Here is a 19,543-nt window from a genome sequence, read left to right on the forward strand (position 1 = left end):
TTGGAATCCTGTTAATGGATGGAGGTCAACCACAAAATGGGGAGGATAGTAATGTAGGTGAGAAATCTGCAGCTAGAATCTCTACCAGAAAGAGGGTCCCCAAAAGGTAAGCAACTTGTTTTTATGATAGATACTTCTAGCCACAGATTCCTTGCCTTTTGAATAGATACCAAAGAAGTACCTAATTGGAGATGGGTCTGTGGATGAACTCAAACCTGAAAGTGCTGCAGGATAAGGTGGGCAAAACGCCACTCTTGGTGAACCTGATGGAATAATATTGCTTCGTGACTGTTTGGAGGGATGCCGGGGTAGCAGCCTGGCAAATATCTAGGACAGGGACACTGCATATCAACGCAGTGGAAGCAGCTTTGGCACGGGTGGAATAACCTTACACTCTTACAGGAGAATGCTTTTTAGCCAGTGGGTAGCAGATCTTACTGCATGGCAAGATCCAGTATGAGATGGTTCTCTTAGGCACACCCTTGCCTTTTTCACTCCTGAGAACCACTCAAAAAACTGATTTCCCACCCAGTGTGCTTTTTAGTACGCTCTGAGTAGATGTTCAGTGCTCTTTTGGAGTACAATCAAAGGAGTTTCTCCTCCTCCTTAGAGGAAGGAGGAGGAGCATGTAATGCAGGCAGGGTAAAGGACTGACCAACACGGAACAGCGTCACAATTTTAGGCAGGTAGGATGCCCAGGTCTGCAGAACCAGCTTGTCTGGGAAGAAGGTGGTGTACATCGTGTTGACACAAACAGCTTGGAGCTCACTCACACGCTGATGAGCTGACTACGAGGAACACTATCATGAGGGGGAGGAGCTGCAGAGAACAGCTGTGAAACAGCTCAAATGGACTTCACATTAGAAACGGAAGGACCAATTTAAGGTCCCACTGTAGCATAACAAAGGAAGAGGGAAGAAACCGTTTCAAAAAGCGCAACTGCACAAAAAGTCAAAAGATACTTTTTAACTGAACCAAAAAAACAAATAACAAAAAATGTGCAAAAAATTAACCTGCAGGTGTGTCTATCTGTCAAGCACCACACAAAGCCACAAATTTGTCCCAAAAACAGGCGTTTACAGTTTTTGTCAAGGGGAGCATGGCTGCCAAGATAACATTAACCATCTCCAGAGGAAGGTCGAAGTTGTTCAGCTCTTGCTGCTCAATCTCCTATCAAAGGTGGAGGTTGAGAAAGCCATGGTGCAGAACCCTGCCCTCTTGCTGCAAAAGTAGGTCCTCCTGGAGGAGCAGCCTGATCGGGGACAGATGCTCAAGCCCAGGAGGTCTTGATACCATACAATCCTTGCCCAATCCGAGGCCACTAGAATGACAAGGGCCCATACAGTCCCAATCTTGATAACAAGGGGAAGGAGCGGTATCGGCTGAAATGCATATAGGAGTTCTGAAGTCCACTTGGAGGCAGAAGGTGTCTCGGAGTGAGAGACGTCTTGGAAACTCCAGCACGCAGAAATGTTGACAACGCGCGTCCTCAGCAGATTGGGTCTCCCCACTTGCGTTACCTCCAGATGTAACTGCCAACTTGTGATCCGCGAGGCGCTAATGGCAGAGTTTGTCGGTCCTGGTATTCATTGATCCTGCCTGGTGGCTCACCACCAAGAAAACTCAGTAGCAGTCTAGACACTTTCATAGGCGCAAGGCCTCCTGGCACTGTTTGTTGCAGTACCACATAGCGGTGGTTTTGTCTGTGAGCACCTGAACAAGCCTTCCCATGATGGATGGAATTAAGGTTCAGTGTCAAGTTCCAAAAGGTTGATATGGAGCCGGAACTCTGCTGGAGACCAGAGGCTCTGATCTCCACCTGTCCCAGATGGTCACCCCAAACCAGGAACGATGCATATGTCACTACCGTGAACTCTGAATAGGGTAGGGAGAGAGGTCTGCTGCTGCCCAATAATGATCCAGCAACCACCACTGCAGATCTTTTGCAGTCTCCTATGAAATCTTAGAATGATCGTAAAGATCCCTATGATGTTGGGCCCATTGAGACCCGCATATGCCACCTGGCATTCTCAACCAGAAGTATGCAGGAGGGAATCAGTCCCATCAGCCTCAGAGTCAACTCATTTAAATGGAGGCGTAACAATCTGGATCATAGACTGAATATCTGGGAAACTCTTACCCGGGGGAAAAGCATGAAACTGAACTGTGCCCAGAAGCGTTCAGATTAAAGGGAGTGTCCGAGGAGTCAGGTGTGACTTTGGCACATTGATGGTGAACCCCAAAGATGACAGGAGGTTCGCCATAGTCCGGAAGTAGTTGACAACTGCCTGAGGTGAGCTCACCTTCAACAGCCAGTCATTGAGGTGGGGGGAGACTGGCATCCCTGACTTCTTAAGTTATGTTGACATCACCACCATCACTTTTGTGAACACCCAAGGGGGCGCTGGTGAGAGCAGAGGGGAGCCCAGCGAACTGAAAATGATCCTGTCCCACCATGAACCGCAGGTAGCACCAGTGGGCCTGCAGGAAGGGTATATGGAAATTGGCATACTACAGGTCTGATGCCCCATTCACTCTCCAGGCCCATTTGACAAAAAAAACAAAATTCCAGGGGAAGACGTTGAAAGGACGTAGGCGTAAATAGGACAAAGTCCTCCTCCCTTCTTGGGCACCAAAAAGTAGCGAGACTAGCAACCATGTTCTACTTCTGGCATAGGCACCCGCTCAATAGAGGCTTTTGGCAAAAGGGATTGCACTTCCGCCTGCAAAACTGAAAGATGTTCCTTTGTCAGAAATTAGGGGGACAGTGGGATGTGCAGTGGGGTGAAAAGGCAGGGCATAGCCCTTCCGAACAACTTGCAGGACCCACCTGTCGGATGTTATGGCCTGCCAACCCAGTAAGAGTTTTTGGATCCTGCTTCCAACTCGGTGGCCACGCTCCACTAAGGACAGGTTAAAAGAATTCAGCAGGTGACGATGCAGGAGGAGGAGTGTACTCAGTGCCCTGTTGAGCTGGACTACAGTAGCAGTGGGCATCACAGTCACAAAACTGTCTTGGGGCACCATGCTGGGGTTGGACTGACTGACTGTATGGGGTACCTCTGCTGAAGCCATGAAAGGAATGAACGGTAGGGCTGATGCGGTTAGTGAGGTGGGGTAGATAAGCCCAAGAAGCCTTTCGTGGCCCTGCTCTCACTGAACTTCCCGTCGAACTTCGTGTTCTTGATGCATGACTGAGATTTACCTGAAAAACCGGTGTAACCGCAGCCATGCGTGGCACCCAATGGTGGTGTCTAAGTCACAACAAATTGTGAACTTGGCTGAATCCCGGCCATCCAGAATGGCCTGGGCAATGACAAGTCGGAGATCGTAAGGGACACCTTGGAGGATTTGAGAAACTGAGTCCCAAAGGGCGTGAGAATAGAGCACCAGCAGACATTCACAGTCCTGAGGGTCAAGCAGGTGGATGAAAAGAATCACTTCCAAAATTTCTCCAACCCTTTTATCTCCTTATTGAGGGGAGTAATCAGAAAGGTGTTGGGATTATATTTTCTTGCAGACGCCTGCACCACCAAGCTTACAGGTGAAGGGTGTTGAGATAAAAATATAGGTATGCCTGGGGCTGGGCAGTGGAGTCATGCCCGGTTTAGCCCATGCCCCCAACAGGGTGTCCGTAAGAGCCTCATTATATGGTAAAAGGGGCTCAGTAGATGTCTGCCCCGGCTCATAGTCTGCCATAAGCACTTTGATCTTGACCTCCAAGGTGGGGAGCAGGAGGTCAAGGACATCGGCCACTTAGCCTCCTGCAGGTCGTCATACCAATTTTCCTAGTGATAAGGTTGGCCAGTCTTAGCACCCATATCATGATCATTATCTAAATCCACGCCGGACAAGGAATACAGGGTGTGCTGTTGTCATTGTGGAATAATTAACCACCAGGGGCAGCCCTAACCACCTGAACCGGGGGCAATCAATATTTTATCCAAGCAATGGTTCAAAGTTTACAAAGAATTACCATAGCACAAACAAATGTCAACAAAAATTAATTAATTCAAACAAAAATTATATATATAACAATGCACACCTAACAGTAAAGAGAAAAAAGAAAATAGAAAATACAGCCCATATACGGAAAATCTAGAAAGACATACAAAATGTATTCAATAAAAAAGTATTGTGAGGCTCAGACATATAAGCTGGTACATATAACATTTGATAGACATACACAACCAGACAAGTGGCAGACAAAAAGAGGTTACATAAAAGAAGGAGTTCCAGGACAACACTGGAACTACAACAAGCAGAACAATGTGTCCTCCATAAATTGCAGCCACAATTGCGTTTCGACCTTTGTTGTTATATATATAATTTTTGTTTGAATTAATTAATTGTTGTTGACATATGTTTGTGCTATGGTGATTCATTGTACACTTTGAACTATTGTTTGGATAAAATGTTGTCATTGTGGAGACATATCAAATGGTGGAAAGGAGCATCAATAGTTAGTTGGGTCCCGATTTCATTCAAGGTCGAACTGGCACCGACTCTACATCAGAGGGGACAAGTGGGGCCTTGTCTTCCAGAGTTGACGGAGTAGGTATACGTGTCAATTTTTCGGGAACTAGCATGGACAGTGAATGCTGGAGTTGGAGTCAACAGTAGGACCAGAGGTGGCCTTATTATGGGCTCAGAGAGAGCATCTGGCAGAGGGTGAACTTTACAGCAGTAACCCTGGTGGAGAACCCCTCGGCTCTGTGGCGTTCACAGGTGCACCAGAGGGAATCGACAGGAATCTGAAGAGCCATATCATGGCCGCGTAGAACTCTTCGATCTGCTTAGGTAGGGCAGACAACCCCAGAAATTCAAGTAGTGCCGAAGTAAGTTGCAGGATTGGCTTAGAAGCGAGATCGAGATTTATGATGCCGCCCCTGCGCATTCTCAAGAAGTAAAAGTGGTGGGAAGGGTCCGAATCCCTCTTAGATTTATTGTGTTTTTTCTTACACATGACCAAGGATCTGGATCGAAAGTAAGACTGACCCCTGGAATGACTTCAGTGACTTCTGGATCTTGAACCAGACTAGGGCTAAAGAACAAGTTACTTACCTTCGGTAACGATGTATCTGTAAGAAACATTAGTTAGTTAGATTCCTCACCTTAGAATATCCCCAGGCGTCAGACTGGAGCCGGAAGATTTTTCGTCAGCAATACCCCTTGCGCGTCGCTAGGCGTCGTCTGCGGCTCCGCGTCCGTCGTTGGCGTCGTGCGCCGAAATGACGTCGTCGGAGTACTTAGACGCCGCCCTCGCGCGCTGACGTCAGTTCTTGTACATAGCTTTCCGCGCCAGGAACGCAGAGCCATGCAAGAGACCGACACTGGTGCCAAAAAGAAATCTAGGGGCCTGAAAAGGACAACCTTAACCCTAGATGTCAGTTCGCAGAACGGGGAGGATGGGTGGGTCGGTGAGGAATCTAACTAACTAATGTTTCTTACAGATACATCGTTACCAAAGGTAAGTAACTTGTTCATCTGAAAGAAACACGTTAGTTAGATTCCTCACCTTAGAATAGATACCCAAGCAATACCATCCTGGTGGTGGGTCTGCGAACCAAGATCACACCAGAAAGTCCTGGAGGACAGAACGGCCAAAGAAGCCATCCCTCCGGACTTGGCTGTCAAGACAATAATGTCTGGCAAACATGTGTAGCGAAGCCCACGTCGCCGCCTGACAGATGTCCTGCAAAGAGACACCCCGTCCCAAAGCAGTAGTAGCCGCTGTGGCCCGAGTAGAATGGGCGCGCAGCCCAACAGGAGGGTCCTTTTTTGCCAAGGAGTAACAAATTTTGATGCACAAAACGACCCACCGAGAGATGGTCAGTTTGTGCACAGCTTTCCCCTTCTTAGCACCCACGTATCCAACGAAAAGTTGGTCGTCCACCCGGAACTGCTTTGTGCGGTCCAAATAAAAGGAGAGCGCACGTTTTGGGTCCAGACGGTGGAGCCTCTCTTCCTCTTTGGAAGGATGCGGAGGCGGAAAGAAGGTGGGCAAGGTGACAGACTGCCCAAGATGAAATGGAGTCACCACTTTCAGAAGAAAGGAGGGACGAGGCCGAAGGACAACCTTGTCCGGATGAACAGAGAGAAAAGGAGGCTTCGAAGATAAAGCCTGGAGCTCACTCACCCGTCTAGCCGAGGTGATGGCTACCAGAAAAGCAGTCTTAAGCGTCAGCAGACGAAGAGGACAATTATGAAGAGGCTCAAAGGGAGCACACATTAGAAATGTGAGAACAAGATTCAAGTCCCACTGAGGCACTACAAAAGGGACAGGAGGGAACGTGTGAGTAATGCCTTTTAGAAAGCGCGTAACTACAGGGGACTTGAAAAGAGAAGGCTGATCAGGAAGCCGCAAGAAGGCAGAGATGGCAGCAAGATAACCTTTCAGGGTGCCCAGGGCAGAGCCCTGCCGGGCCAAAGAAAGAAGAAAGAGTAGAACCTCAGAAAGAGAGGCGGAAAGGGGATCCACAGCCTTTGCTGTGCACCATGCCACAAATTTGTTCCACCGGCAGGCGTATACCGTCTTTGTGGAGGGACGCCTGGCTGCCAGAATAACATCACAGACTTCAGGAGGCAAGTCAAATGGCATCAACTGCCGCCGCTCAATCTCCACGCATGGAGGTGGAGGCTGGACAGGTTCGGGTGGAGGACCGTCCCCTGCTGCTGCGACAGAAGATCCTCCCGAAGGGGCAGACGTATCGGAGGATCGGCCAACATACTGAGTAGCTCGGGATACCAGTACCTTCGTGCCCAATCCGGAGCCACCAAGATGACTTGTGCCCGGTCGTGCCTGATCGTCTTCAGCACTCTGGGCAGAAGTGGTATAGGCGGAAAGGCGTACAACAGACCGCAACTCCACTCGTGACGAAAAGCGTCGCCGAGCGAGTGCCGCCTTGGAAATTCCAACGCGCTGAACTGCTGACATTGCGCGTTCTCTTCGGTGGCGAATAAATCTAACCAAGGCTCTCCCCACTGCGTCGGAGTTCAGACGCCATTCGTGATCCATCATGCACCGGCGGCTGAGTTTGTCTGCTCTGGCGTTCAGAGAGCCCGCCAGATGTTGAACCACTAGGGTGACGCCCTGGTGTTCCAGCCACGTCCAGAGGCGCAGAGCCTCCTGACAAAGGGTCCACGACCCCACCCCGCCCTGTTTGTTGCAATACCACATGGCGGTGGTTTTGTCCGTGAACACCTGCACGACACTTTCCCTGACAGAGGGAAGGAAGGCTTTCAGTGCAAGTCGGATCGCTCTCAACTCCAACAGGTTGATGTGGAGACGAGACTCCGCCGGAGACCAGAGGCCTCTGATCTCCGCCTCTCCCATATGGCCACCCCATCCCAGGAGGGACGCATCCGTCACTACGACATGCTCCGGTTGGGGAAGGGAGAGGCTCTTGCCCTTGACCCAATCGCGGTCTGTGAGCCACGACTGCAACCGCTGTGCAGTGCCCTCCGAGATCAAGACATGGTCGGACAGGTTGCCGTGATGCTGGGCCCACTGAAACTTCAGGTCCCACTGCAGAGCCCGCATGCGCCGCCTGGCGTGATGCACTAGTAGGATTCAGGAGGCCATCAGCCCCAGAAGCCGCAACACTAGCCTGACCGAAACCCAGGATAGAGGCCGAAAGATGGGAATCAGGGCCTGTATATCCCGGACCCGCTGTTCCGGCGGATAGACCCGTAACTGCGCCGAATCGAGAACCGCTCCGATGAAGAGGAGCTTCTGAGAGGGACTCAAGTGTGACTTCGACACGTTGATGGAAAATCCCAGCAAATGCAGGAGATCCGCCGTAGTCTGGAGGTGGGAGACGACTGTCTGGGGCGAGCCCGCCTTCAACAACCAGTCGTCGAGATAGGGGAAGACTGGAACCCCTGATCTGCGCAGATGAGCTGCGACCACCGCCATCACTTTCGTGAACACCCGAGGGGCACTGGTGAGGCCGAAGGGGAGCACGGTAAACTGAAAGTGCTCTTGGCCCACCGTGAACCGCAGGTAACGCCGGTGGGCCGGCAGGACGGGGATGTGGAAATATGCGTCCTGCAAGTCCAACGCTACCATCCAGTCTCCAGGGTTTAGGGCAGCTAGAACCTGAGCCAAAGTTAACATCTTGAACCTTTCCTTCCGGAGGAAGGCATTGACGTTCCGGAGGTCCAAGATAGGGCGTAGGCCTCCTTTGCCCTTCTTGGGAACCAGAAAGTAGTGGGAATAACAACCACGACCTACTTCTGGGCTCGGAATGCGCTCGACGGCCCCCTTGGCCAAGAGGGCCGAAACTTCCTCGTGGAGAAGATTCAAATGATCCCCCGAGATACGGTGGTGCTGCGGTGACATGGCTGGAGGGGTCGTCTCGAAGGGGAGGGAGTAGCCCCTTCGGACGATTTGCAGCACCCACCTGTCCGATGTGATGGACCGCCAGTGGAGCAGGTGATGGCGAACTCTGCCGCCCACTGGCGTGGAATGGGCCTGAAAGCTCGGACTAGGAAGGCTTTGAGGCGGATGCTGCCGGGGTGGATGTGGGCTGACCTCGTCGTCCTCCAGAACCGCCTCGGCGGAAACCACGTCCGCGACCGCGCGCAGGTTGGTTCTGCGGCTGGTGGCTAGGCGTACGTGAGGAGGCACCCCTTCCTTGGCCACGAAAGGGGCGAAAGGCAGAAGTTTGCGATCGCGGGGCCGAGAGGCCCAAGGACTTGGCCGTAGCCCGGGAGTCCTTAAAGCGATTCAGCGCACTGTCCGCTTTCTCGCCAAAAAGGCGAGTGCCATCGAAGGGCATGTCCATGAGAGTGCTCTGGACATCGCCCGAAAATGACGTGGACCGCAGCCAGGCGTGACGTCTAAGCGCCACTGTGGTAGAAATTGCCCTACCCAGCGAGTCCGTAGTGTCAAGCCCACATCGGATAGCATGTCGCGCTGCATCCCTCCCATCGGCCAGAGCCTGGGTAAGTCGTGTCCGGACCTCCTCCAGACACAGGGGCAGCACGTCCTCCACCGCATCCCACAGAGAGTGGGAATAACGGTCCAAGAGACAGGCGGTGTTCAAAGACCGCAGGCCCAAACTAAGGGAGGAGAACAGCTTCTTGCCAAACTGTTCCAGTCTCTTGGAATCCCGGTCCGGCGGAGCGGTCGGGAAGGAGTATTGGGAGGTAGAGGCCTGGATAACCAGGCTCTCGGGGGTAGGGTGTTGGGACAGAAAACTGGGATCGCCCGGAGCAGGGCGGTGGCGCCTGGCGACGTTCCTGTCCACAGGAGAACTGTGGAGGGCTTGGACCAGGTGCCCTGCAGAACGTCAATGAGGGCCTCATTGAATTGCAGCAGAGGCTCAGTGGAGCTTGCTGCAGACTGAAGCACCTCAGTGAGGACGTTAGTCCTCACAGCCATGGCTGGTAGCTCGAGCCCAAGGGCTGCGGCCGCCTTGCGCAGCACCACAGAGAAAGCGGCACCCTCCTCCGAAGCCACAGTCGGAGGAGAGATGAATCCAGTGTCCGGAGAGGTATCCAGACCACTGGCCTCCCCCAGTTCATCTGCCCAGTCCTGTGACATTCGAGCCTGAGCGGCCATAGGATCCTCGGATCCCTCCCAGTTGTCCCCATCATCCGATTCCTGGTATACAGGAGGAAGGATCGGTGCCGGGCGATAGACAAAATGTGTCTCCAGCGGCACCGAACGCGGCGTCCATCGACGCCGTATCGGCGCCGGGCCTGGAGCGGGGCTGAACTGGGGCTCGACGTCGAGCGGAGTCGGCGTCGGAGGTGGTACCGGTGTCGACGCCGGCAGAGGAGGCGTGACGAGGTCGACCGGCGTCGGCGGAGACTCGGGAATGGGTCCCTCGGGCGCTTGCGGCGTCGAGGCCGGAGCCGTCAACGGCGCCAGGGCCGGAGCCACCGGCAGGCAAGGTAGCCCAGTCGGGTCCGCGGGGCCCGAAGGCACGCCAGCGGCCGTCGACGGCGGAGCCACGTTCCTCATGGCCGAGAGGAAGGCACTGACCTCCGCCGGCGTCGCGTCAGTCCCAGGGACCGGAGGGTATGGGGACTTGCGCGGCGCCTGCGGCTCCGACGGAGCCGCGGGGGTGGAACCACCCGGACCCTCGGCCGTGTCGCGCGACCAGCGAGGGGAGTCCGAAGAGCGATGTCGTCTTTTGGACTTCTTAGAGTGTTTGGACTTACCCGACGACTTGGAGCCCGACGACCGATGATGGCGTCGGCTGCGGCTCCGCGACCGATCCTTGGACCTCCTCCTGGACCGGGATCGCGCAGGGCGCGGAGCCGAGTGGTGAAGCTCGAGAAGCTTGCGGGACCGCTCCCGCCTAGCCTTCGAAGTCAACGCCTGGCAATCGGGACACGACTCCGCGTCGTGGTCGTGGTTGGGGCCGAGGCAGTAGAGGCACCGGCGGTGGTGATCGGTCACCGACATCAGTCGATGGCAATCATCGCAAGCCTTGAATCCAGGCATCCTACCGGCACCAGATGTCGATTGACAAGGATCAAAAAGGTTTAGTCAAAAAAGACTAACAGGGGTAGCTCTCACAGATCGGCGCTTACTGGCGCGGAAAAAAGAAGAACTGAAGTAGATCTGTGTACCACACCCTTTTTGGACAATCCAGGGCGATCAATATAACTTGGGCCCGGTCTAGGAGAATCTTCCTCAGAACCCGAGGAATCAAGGGTATGGGAGGAAACGCGTAAAGGAGTTGTGTGCCCCAACTCAACTGAAATGCGTCCCCCAACGCCCCCTGCATCGGAAACTGGAGACTGCAGAATGACGGGCAATGCGCGTTCTCTTGAGTGGCAAACAGGTCCACCCGAGGAGTTCCCCACGTCAGGAAGATGTGCTGAACTACCGCTGGATGAAGCCTCCACTCTTGGTCGGTGGAAAACTGTTGACTGAGACTGTCCGCACGTACGTTCAGCACCCCGGCCAGATGATTCACCATCAAGCAAATCCGATGGTCCTGAGCCCAGGACCAGAGTCGCAAAGTCTCTCTGCAGAGACAGTACGACCCTACTCCTCCCTGCTTGTTGACATACCACATCGCGGTAGTGTTGTCCGTCAGGACTTGAACCGACTGACCGCGAAGGGAAGGGCGAAAGGCCTTGAGCGCCACACGTATCGCCCGCAATTCCAGAAGATTGATATGAAGCAATCATTCCTCTGGAGACCAAAGACCCTTGATCTCCAGATCCCCCAGATGAGCACCCCACCCAAGGGTGGAGGCATCCGTTATCACTGTGGCCACAGTCGGAGGAAGATGAAAGGGCTTTTCTTGAGACAGATTGTCCTCCACGCTCCACCAAGACAGATCCGCTGCAGCTTCTCTGGAGATCCTGACTGAGTCCCTGAGATCCCCGTTGTGCTGATACCACTGCCTGCGGAGACACCACTGGAGCGCCCTCATGTGCCAGCGTGCATGGTTGACCAACAGAATGCAGGAGGCGAACAGACCGAGCAGGCGAAGGACCTTCAGAACTGGAACAACCGCTCCATTGTGGAATAAAGGGATCATCTCCTAAATGTCGAGAATTCTTTGTTGTGGAGGAAATCGCTTGATACACAGTAGTGTCTGGAACCGCCCCTATGAACAGGTTGCGCTGAGAGGGCACCAGGTGAGATTTGGGCACATTGATTGAAAAACCCAAGTTGAATAAAAGATGAGATGTTACCTGCAGATGATGTTGCACCATCTCTGGCGAATCTGCTTTCAGTAGCCAGCCGTCCAGGTAGGGGAAAACCGGAATCCCCGACCTCCTGAGATGGGCAGCCACCACCACCATCACCATCACCTTGGTGAAGACTTGAGATGCAGTAGTAAGACCAAACGGGAGGACCGCAAACTGGTAGTGTTGCGACCCAACCGTAAAACGGTGATACTTCCTGTGCGACTTCAGCATTGGCATGTGGAAATACGCATCCTGCAAGTCGATCGACACCATCCAGTCTTCTTGCTGCAACGCCTGAAGAACCTGAGCAAGGTTTAGCATCTTGAATTTCTCCTGCTTCAGGTAAAAGATCAAAAGACTCTGAGGTCCAGGATCGGACGCAATCTGCCATCCTTTTTGGGAATCAGGAAATACCGGGAGTAGCATCCCTGACCCCTTTCCTGCTCTGGAACCACCCCTATCGCACCTTTTTGTAGCAATGCAAGAACCTCCTTCTGCAGAAGAAGCAGGTGGTCCTCTGAGAAAAAACCTTGGCAAGTAGGGTAAGGGGGAGAAAAATCCTGAAAGGGAAGGGCGTACCCATTCTCCACAAGATTTAAAACCCAAAAGGTCCGTCGTGACCAATTTCCAACCTTGCAGAAAGTGGGACACCTGACCCCCAACAGGCCCCACATGATCCAGGATGGGGGATCTAGGGCTGCTTCCCTGTAGCATCATTGGGAGCAGAGGAGGCTGAGGAAGAGGAGAGATTGCGTCCAGAACCACGTTGTCCCCTTTATCTTCATCTATAGGACTTATAGAGTGGATTTTACTGTTGCTGCTTCTGAGGTTGACGGAAGGTGCGAAAGGAAGACCTTCCAAAACCCCTATACTTTCTGAAGCCAAAACCCTTCGACTGGGTCTGCAATCCCAAGGATTTCGCAGTCGCCCTGCTATCCTTGAACCTCTGTAAGGCAGAATCCGCTTTTTCTCCAAAAAGCTTTGTCCCATCAAAGGGGAAGTCAACAAGAGTGGCCTGAACATTAGATGAAAATCCAGAAGAGCGGTGCCAAGCCTGTCTTCTTGTGGCTATGAAAGAACCCATAACTCTGGCAACAGAATCAGCCGTATCCAAGCCTGACTGGATTATCTGCCTAGCTGCAGCCTGAGCGTCTGAAGAACTTCCATAAAGCAACCCTTTTCTTCATCAGGCAATTTGGGGGCCAAGTGCCTTACTGAGTCCATTAAAGCGTGAATGTAGCGGCCCAACAAACAAGTGGCATTAGTTGACTTCAGTGCCATACTAGCTGTAGAGAAAACCTTTTTAGCGGACTGTTCCATTTCCTTTGAGTTTCTGTCAGCTGGAGCTTGCGGAAATGCTCCCTAAGATTGTTTGGAGCAGGATGCTTGCACTACCAAACTCTCTGGAGATGGATGTGAAGAAAGGAAGCTCGGATCCCCTGGACTACTCTATATCTTCTAGCCACAGCCCTTGAAACAGCAGGCAAAGAAAGTGGCTTGCGCCAAACGTCCATGATAGGATCCAGGATGGCCTCATTAAAAGGCAACAGAGGCTCAACAATTGAGGAAGGCGATTGTAGAACCTCCATCAATAAGTTAGGCTTATATTCAGCAGAAGGAAACTGCAAATCTAAAAGCTCCGCAGCCTTCTTTATTACCAAATGGTAAGGAGCCAGTTCTTGAGGCGGAGAAGACTTCAAGGAGTGGTGTCTAATCCGCTTTCCTCCTGAATTGCTTCGAACTCATCCATTGAATCATCTAATTCACCTTCCTCCACTTCCTCTGCACGATACTGCTCCTCTTCTATAAGCCTCTGAGCCTCTCTCCGTGAACGAATCCGTGGACACGGCGTCGGTGGCGCCGTTCGTGGAGTCGGCGGCGTCACACGTGGCGCAGCTGGCGCCGGCGTCGAGGGAGGCACACGATCCAGACGAGGCCGGGAGGAAGGCTCTCCAGAAGGCGCCGGAAACTGCCATGACGGCGCAATCGGCATGAAGGGCATAAATGGTGCCGGAGCATAGTGTTGTGGCACGCCCAAACTGAATGCCAGCGGACCCACGGGACCTGAAGGTGCTCTGGATGGGAAGGCTGCTCTATGAAATACTCCATACATGGCATTTAAAAAATGCGACGGATCCGCCCCTGGAGCCGGGAATTGCGGGTATGGATTCGATCCTGTATCCAGCTGGGGAGTAACAGGCGCCGGAGTCGACAGATCCTCTACCAGATCCACTGGGTCACCTTCAGGCACAGGAGAGAGTTCAGCATCCTGATCCGGCCCGGCATCGGAAGCTGGTGAATCCCTCGGCGCCGGAGACTGCGCCGGAGTTACCTTAGGCGAAGGAGACTTCTCCGGAGTGACACGAGGAGAAGGTGAAGGCAAAACAAAGCCCCTACTGCGACTTCTAGGTGAAGGCGACTTCGAAGCCCTACCCTTCGTTGATCGGCGCCGAGACTCATGCTTCCTCTTTTTCTTATGTCTTCTCGACTTCGACGAGTGCGAAGTCGACGACTCCGGCATCGACTTATCTCGCTTGCGACCTCTACCTTCCTTCTTTGCCTTGGCCATAAACAGCTTCACTTCCCGTTCCTTAAGTGCCTTTGGGTTCATTTTCCTGCAACAGGAACAGTCTTCCACGTCGTGATCCGACGACAGGCACCATAAGCAATCTTCATGGGGGTCGGTGATGGACATGTGACCCCCACATTCCCTACACGGCTTAAATCCTGACTTCCTCGACGAAGACATGAGTTCTTTAAAAAACAGTAACTCACAAGTTAACAACAAAGTAACTTCAACCGCGTTGATGGCGTGGAAAAAAGGGAACTGACGTCATCACGCCGTCGTGGCTCTCTTATGGCTCCGGTGATGTCATACGGAGTCGCGAGCGGAGCCGTGGAATTATGACGTCCACGTCGGCGTGGAGAGCTAGGAAAAAATCTGTGGAATGCTGGCGCAGGGGATATTCACAGGGTGAGGAATCCACAGGCAGATGTATCCATCAGAAGCTCCTATACGGATGAGACATTAGCACAGCTTCACATCTCTCCTAGCAGCTGCAGTGCACATCGCACTGCAAGTCCCACCATTTTTTACCCACCATTTCTCCTGCCCACATTTCTTTTGCATGAGACTAGTATATGTGTGCAGAATATCCCTATGCCAATGAAAGGCACACACTGCCAATTGCACAAAGTATGAATGGAGACCTCTTGATTACACCACTGAACATAAGGGACTGACACTTGCTTTCTTCTCTGTCCCAAGTATCTTCTTCATGGTTCTCTTCTTTGTCCACCTTCACACATTCAGGCTAAAAAAGCAAGATCCCTTCCCCCTGCAGACACGAAAGGGCACCCGAAAAAGACAGTGCTTTGGAAATATACAAATACGCTAGTTTTTGCAACCCCCTTTCTTGCTGCATGTTTGACATGTACATGGTTGTGCTGCTCTTTTATAAATTATACAGTGCAGGGAACATAGCTATCAGTGTCTCATTGACTTTGTCAATGTGTTTTAACATGGTGTACAGCTGCACAGCATTGCTGGAATGAACCAAAGAAAAGCTCTGATGCGCTTGCCCAGCTATTCAGATATGGGGCACAGCAGCAGTGCAGCTGTCCCACATGGCTAAATAAAACATTAAATTCAATAGCTGTGACTAGAACATCCTAAACCTTTGATTCATCCAAAACTCCACATTTCTGTTTTCTTTTTCACTACCCAGATTTCATACATTTCTTTTCTCTTTGATGTTTTACCTGCTCGCTGACCCTTTCTTTTTTAGGTCTCGCCTGACCCAGCGCATGCGCTGGTCTGGCGAGACTTATTGAGAGGGCTCCAAAAAGTGCTACCAGCCCAGCCTGGAGCTACAGTGCATGTGCGCGGGTGCGCGTGCAGTGCTTTACCGCGATTACTTTCACTTTCACGGCCGCACGGCCACTTTGCATAGCCAATAGGTCTCGCTTTTGGGACCTTATAAGTATTTAGTTATGCAACTGTTGCATGGCTAAACACTTATAAGGTCCCAAAGGCGAGACCTATTGGCTATGCTAATGCTTGTTCTTAAATGCTTACTTATCTTCTTGTTTCCTTCCTCAGTCCCTCCTTCTCTCGTGCTTTCCTTTATTGATGTTCTTTTCTTTGCCTCTCTTTTCTGCACTGTGCTGCTCAGATGCCACGTGTGGTAGAACAGACAAGCCGTGCCTCGCCTGGAGACGGGTGAGGTGAGCAGTGTCCAGGAAGCTGTCTCCGGCTTATTAGGACACAGCACGGCTTTGTCTCATTTTGTAACTTTGCACAACACTTACATACCTTTCACCTACTCTTAGACACCACTCACCCTGCACAGTCACCCACCATTTACTCTAAACAGTCACCCTGACATTGCGCTGGCAGTCAGATACTGCTCACCCACCACTCACACAGTGCTGACTGCACTCACACACCTCTGACATACCTCTCACCCTCCACCTCTCACCCTGAACTCAAACCGGTCATCCTGCACTTATGCTATTGACATACCGCTCACCCTATACTCACACACCACAAACCTTGTACAGGGTAATATCTCTCACCCTGTACACTCACACAATTCTCATTCTGCACTAAACACACATCAATCACCATGCATTGAGGCACTTTCACCCTGCACTCAGACACTTATCAACCTTCATTCATGCACCACTCACCCTGCACAGAGAACTCACACCATTCTCCCTGCACTCATACACTGCTGCCATACCTCTTAACTTTCTAAATCCCATAGGTGAAAACTATACATTTATCAATGCTTGTTTGTTTTCCAGTTTCCACACTCCTTGAAAGACAGGTTACCTCACAAGATTACAGAGTGCTTTACAAATCTTTAAACACTCATTCCTTTCTTCATTCTACACCTATTCAATCTGCCTGTCACTACAGGCTTTAGCAATTATGGGTCAAAAGAAAGTCACAAAGCTGCTCTACTTGGAAGCACAGAACTCTTGCAGACTGCAAGGAGCATTTCTCCTTAAGAGAGGGAGTGGTGCACAGGAGAGATGTGTTTTGCTTTGACACTACGGGGTTGAAAGAGTCTGGCTTTGGGTTGACCTACGACTAAGTGAAGAAAAGAGGGAGACACACCAAGTGCTCTTCCACCAACTGGCAAATCCGCAGAAAAAGCATCGAGAGAGACAAAGGAACTAACTAGGCCATAACACGTAAAAACAGTAGAGTGGAATGTGCATGAATTCTGACAATCAATGCTGGGTACTGCAACACACCACTGTCTAAAATGCAAGAAGTATTCCAATTGTTTTTAAATATCTTCTCACCCTCAAAACAGACCAGCTTTACTTCTGCGTCACTGTAATCATTGTCTTGCATTACCTAAATTGGTTTCAGAATTGCATTCTAATTGTTTCATAACTGCAACGTTATTTTGGTGTCGAAGTTCATGTACACACACACTTTTTTCTGAGGAAGGCCTGAATGAATGCATGAGCCTGCTCACATATCTGTTTTAGGTCTAGGCGCTAGATTGCTCTGACTCATTGGTAACTCAGTCACAGCTCGTGTGCAAATTAATACTGAGGGAAACATAACACAGGAATGAGAGATTACTTGAAAGAAAACAACGTGGTTAAGAAAACAACATACTTATTAGATTTCCATGTCCATCTTTGAGAGGAGCACCGCCTCCACCTTTTCCCCAAGGATTGTAATTTTTCATTTCTGCCTCTAGTTTGGCATCATAGTTTTCGGCTTCCGTCTTCTCCTTTCTGCGTCTTTCATTCCTTTCTTTTATCTGGAAAAATAACATTAGGTTCTGCTTTAAGGTACTGATGTGGGCAAAAAGGAAAAGATCAAAACATCTTCATGACACGGCCTCTACGCGTTTTCTGGATTATTCCCAACACAGTTAAAATCGAGGTGCGAGGGTGGCAAAATGAAAGCAGCCCAGAACCCGCTGACCAAGGAATACAAAACAAGTGTGAGTTACAAAGACGTCAATCACTGGTAAGTAATGCGTGGGCTTGAAGCCCTTTTCAGGTTTTTTAAAATACAACAGATATCGTGCACGCTGCCTCAGGCGAGATCTAAACAGCCGAGTACACCCCGAAGGGAAAAATCAAAGGCAAACACAAAGGCATCAATTGGGAGCAGAGTTTCTCAACATTTGCATTCTACGGTATCAATAAATAGGATTCCCTGGACACATTTAACCTCTTCAGTGCCCATGACGAGAGATAGTCTCGTCATGGAGCACGGTCGCGCTGTGCCCATGACGAGACTATCTCGTCATGAACCCCACCCACTAATAAAACGCCCGGCACAGGAGGGGGAAAGGGCGTGGCACAGAAGGGAAGAACAAAAAAACAACAACAAAAATATATAGGACAGGAATGTTTATTTCTCTAAATCCAGTCCTTAACCCTTTCGCTGCGGCGGGAATTCCGCCGCAGCGCTGGGGGGTGCGGGGGGGGGCAGCGCGGTGGCGCTGTGCTCATGACGGAGCCACTCCGTCATGAGCCACGGTTGAGCTGTGCTCATGACGGAGCGGTTCCGTCATGACTCCGCCCAGTTGCGTTGTCCCCCCGCACAGGCGGGGAAACAGCGCCGCGTGGGCGGAGTGGCCGCCAACGGTCGTGGCATGACGGAACCGCTCCGTCATGAGCACACGGCAACCGTGGCTCATGACGGAGCGGTTCCGTCATGAGCGGGGAAGGGGTTAAATGTAGATATGTAAAGCACAGCCTGGCGCACACAGTACTGGCAAAATGCATTCTAAAAACATGGAAATTGGTAAGGGGGTAATCACCACAAAGGAAGTCTGCCAATATAAACATAATAGTTTTACAAACTCCTCCTCAATGGAGACTGACAACGAGGAATAAAAACGTGACAGTAAAAATAGTCTGCCTTACTTTGATGATCACAAATAAATACCATTTTAAACACGTAAGGGGTCTAAGACACCTCCTTTAGACTTGTATGACTATACTGCAAGCAAGGTGTAATGTGGGAAGAATGTCGATACATTTACTCTTTCGTACAAAGAGTGCTCAACCCGAGGGTATCACTGCACTATATAAACACCTGGTGAAGTTCAACACTTCAATAATACATAGAACAAAAGAAAACAATCTGTTTGCAAGTGGTTACCGATAGAAGATACGAGCAATCACAGTAGGAGGTGCGTGCGGGGGATAAAGTACGAAAAAGTGGGGCAGGGGATCAGTGGACAGTGAGTAAGAAGGAGGGGTGTGAGAACGTCAGTTTATTTAATGGGAATGTGTCATTAGAAAAGATGCCAGTGGGTCAAGAAGGAAGAGTGTCAAATGGAAGGTAAGAATACACAGAGAGATTAGGGAAACGAATGTAAGGTTAAAAAAAAGAGAAAGATTAGCACTTTAAGTGATAATCTAATGAGCGAGAGAACAGAATGACATTAGATGAACATGAACGTTTTCAGCTTTTTTTCTGAAAGATCGGTATGGACTCAAACAGTCTTACTGGTCTTCAACTGATAAGGAGTTACAGAATGTGGTTGCTGAAACAGAGAATGTTTTTATGGCTGCTCTGAGGTGTGGAAACTCTTGGTTCCTAGGGTGACATTTTCTTAACTCCTTAGATACTTGGTGTCCTCTGGTCTTTTTATGCTAGAGAGTAGATACGTAGGTTTATTCAAGTAATGCAAGGCGAATGATCTTTTATTGTGACCTCGAGTAGAATCCAGTAAAGATCTTTGTTGTTAACGGGGATAATCTGGTCTATTTTTTGTGTCAACGATCATTCTGGTGGCAGAGTGTATTATTGCTTTAACAGTGGTTATGTGGGAGGAAGGCATACTGACCAATACATAAAATACTGTGTCGCTTAGACATTGGTAGCTGT

At 50.8% G+C, this 19,543-nt stretch overlaps 1 protein-coding gene across 5 annotated transcripts in view; it reads right to left on the reverse strand.

The window, feature by feature from the left end:
• Positions 1–19,543, reverse strand: part of CSPP1 (centrosome and spindle pole associated protein 1) — a 1,290,317-nt gene that overhangs the window by 520,138 nt on the left and 750,636 nt on the right. For all 5 annotated transcript variants that reach the window (XM_085605499.1, XM_085605497.1, XM_085605498.1 and 2 more), the window contains one exon: positions 17,306–17,453. In XM_085605499.1, coding sequence (XP_085461625.1) covers positions 17,306–17,453 — 148 coding nt within the window. The remainder of the gene's footprint in view (positions 1–17,305; positions 17,454–19,543) is intronic.

This window comes from Triturus cristatus, chromosome 5_1 (genome assembly GCF_964204655.1).
Source record: "Triturus cristatus chromosome 5_1, aTriCri1.1, whole genome shotgun sequence".
Classification (NCBI taxonomy): Eukaryota; Metazoa; Chordata; class Amphibia; order Caudata; family Salamandridae; genus Triturus; species Triturus cristatus.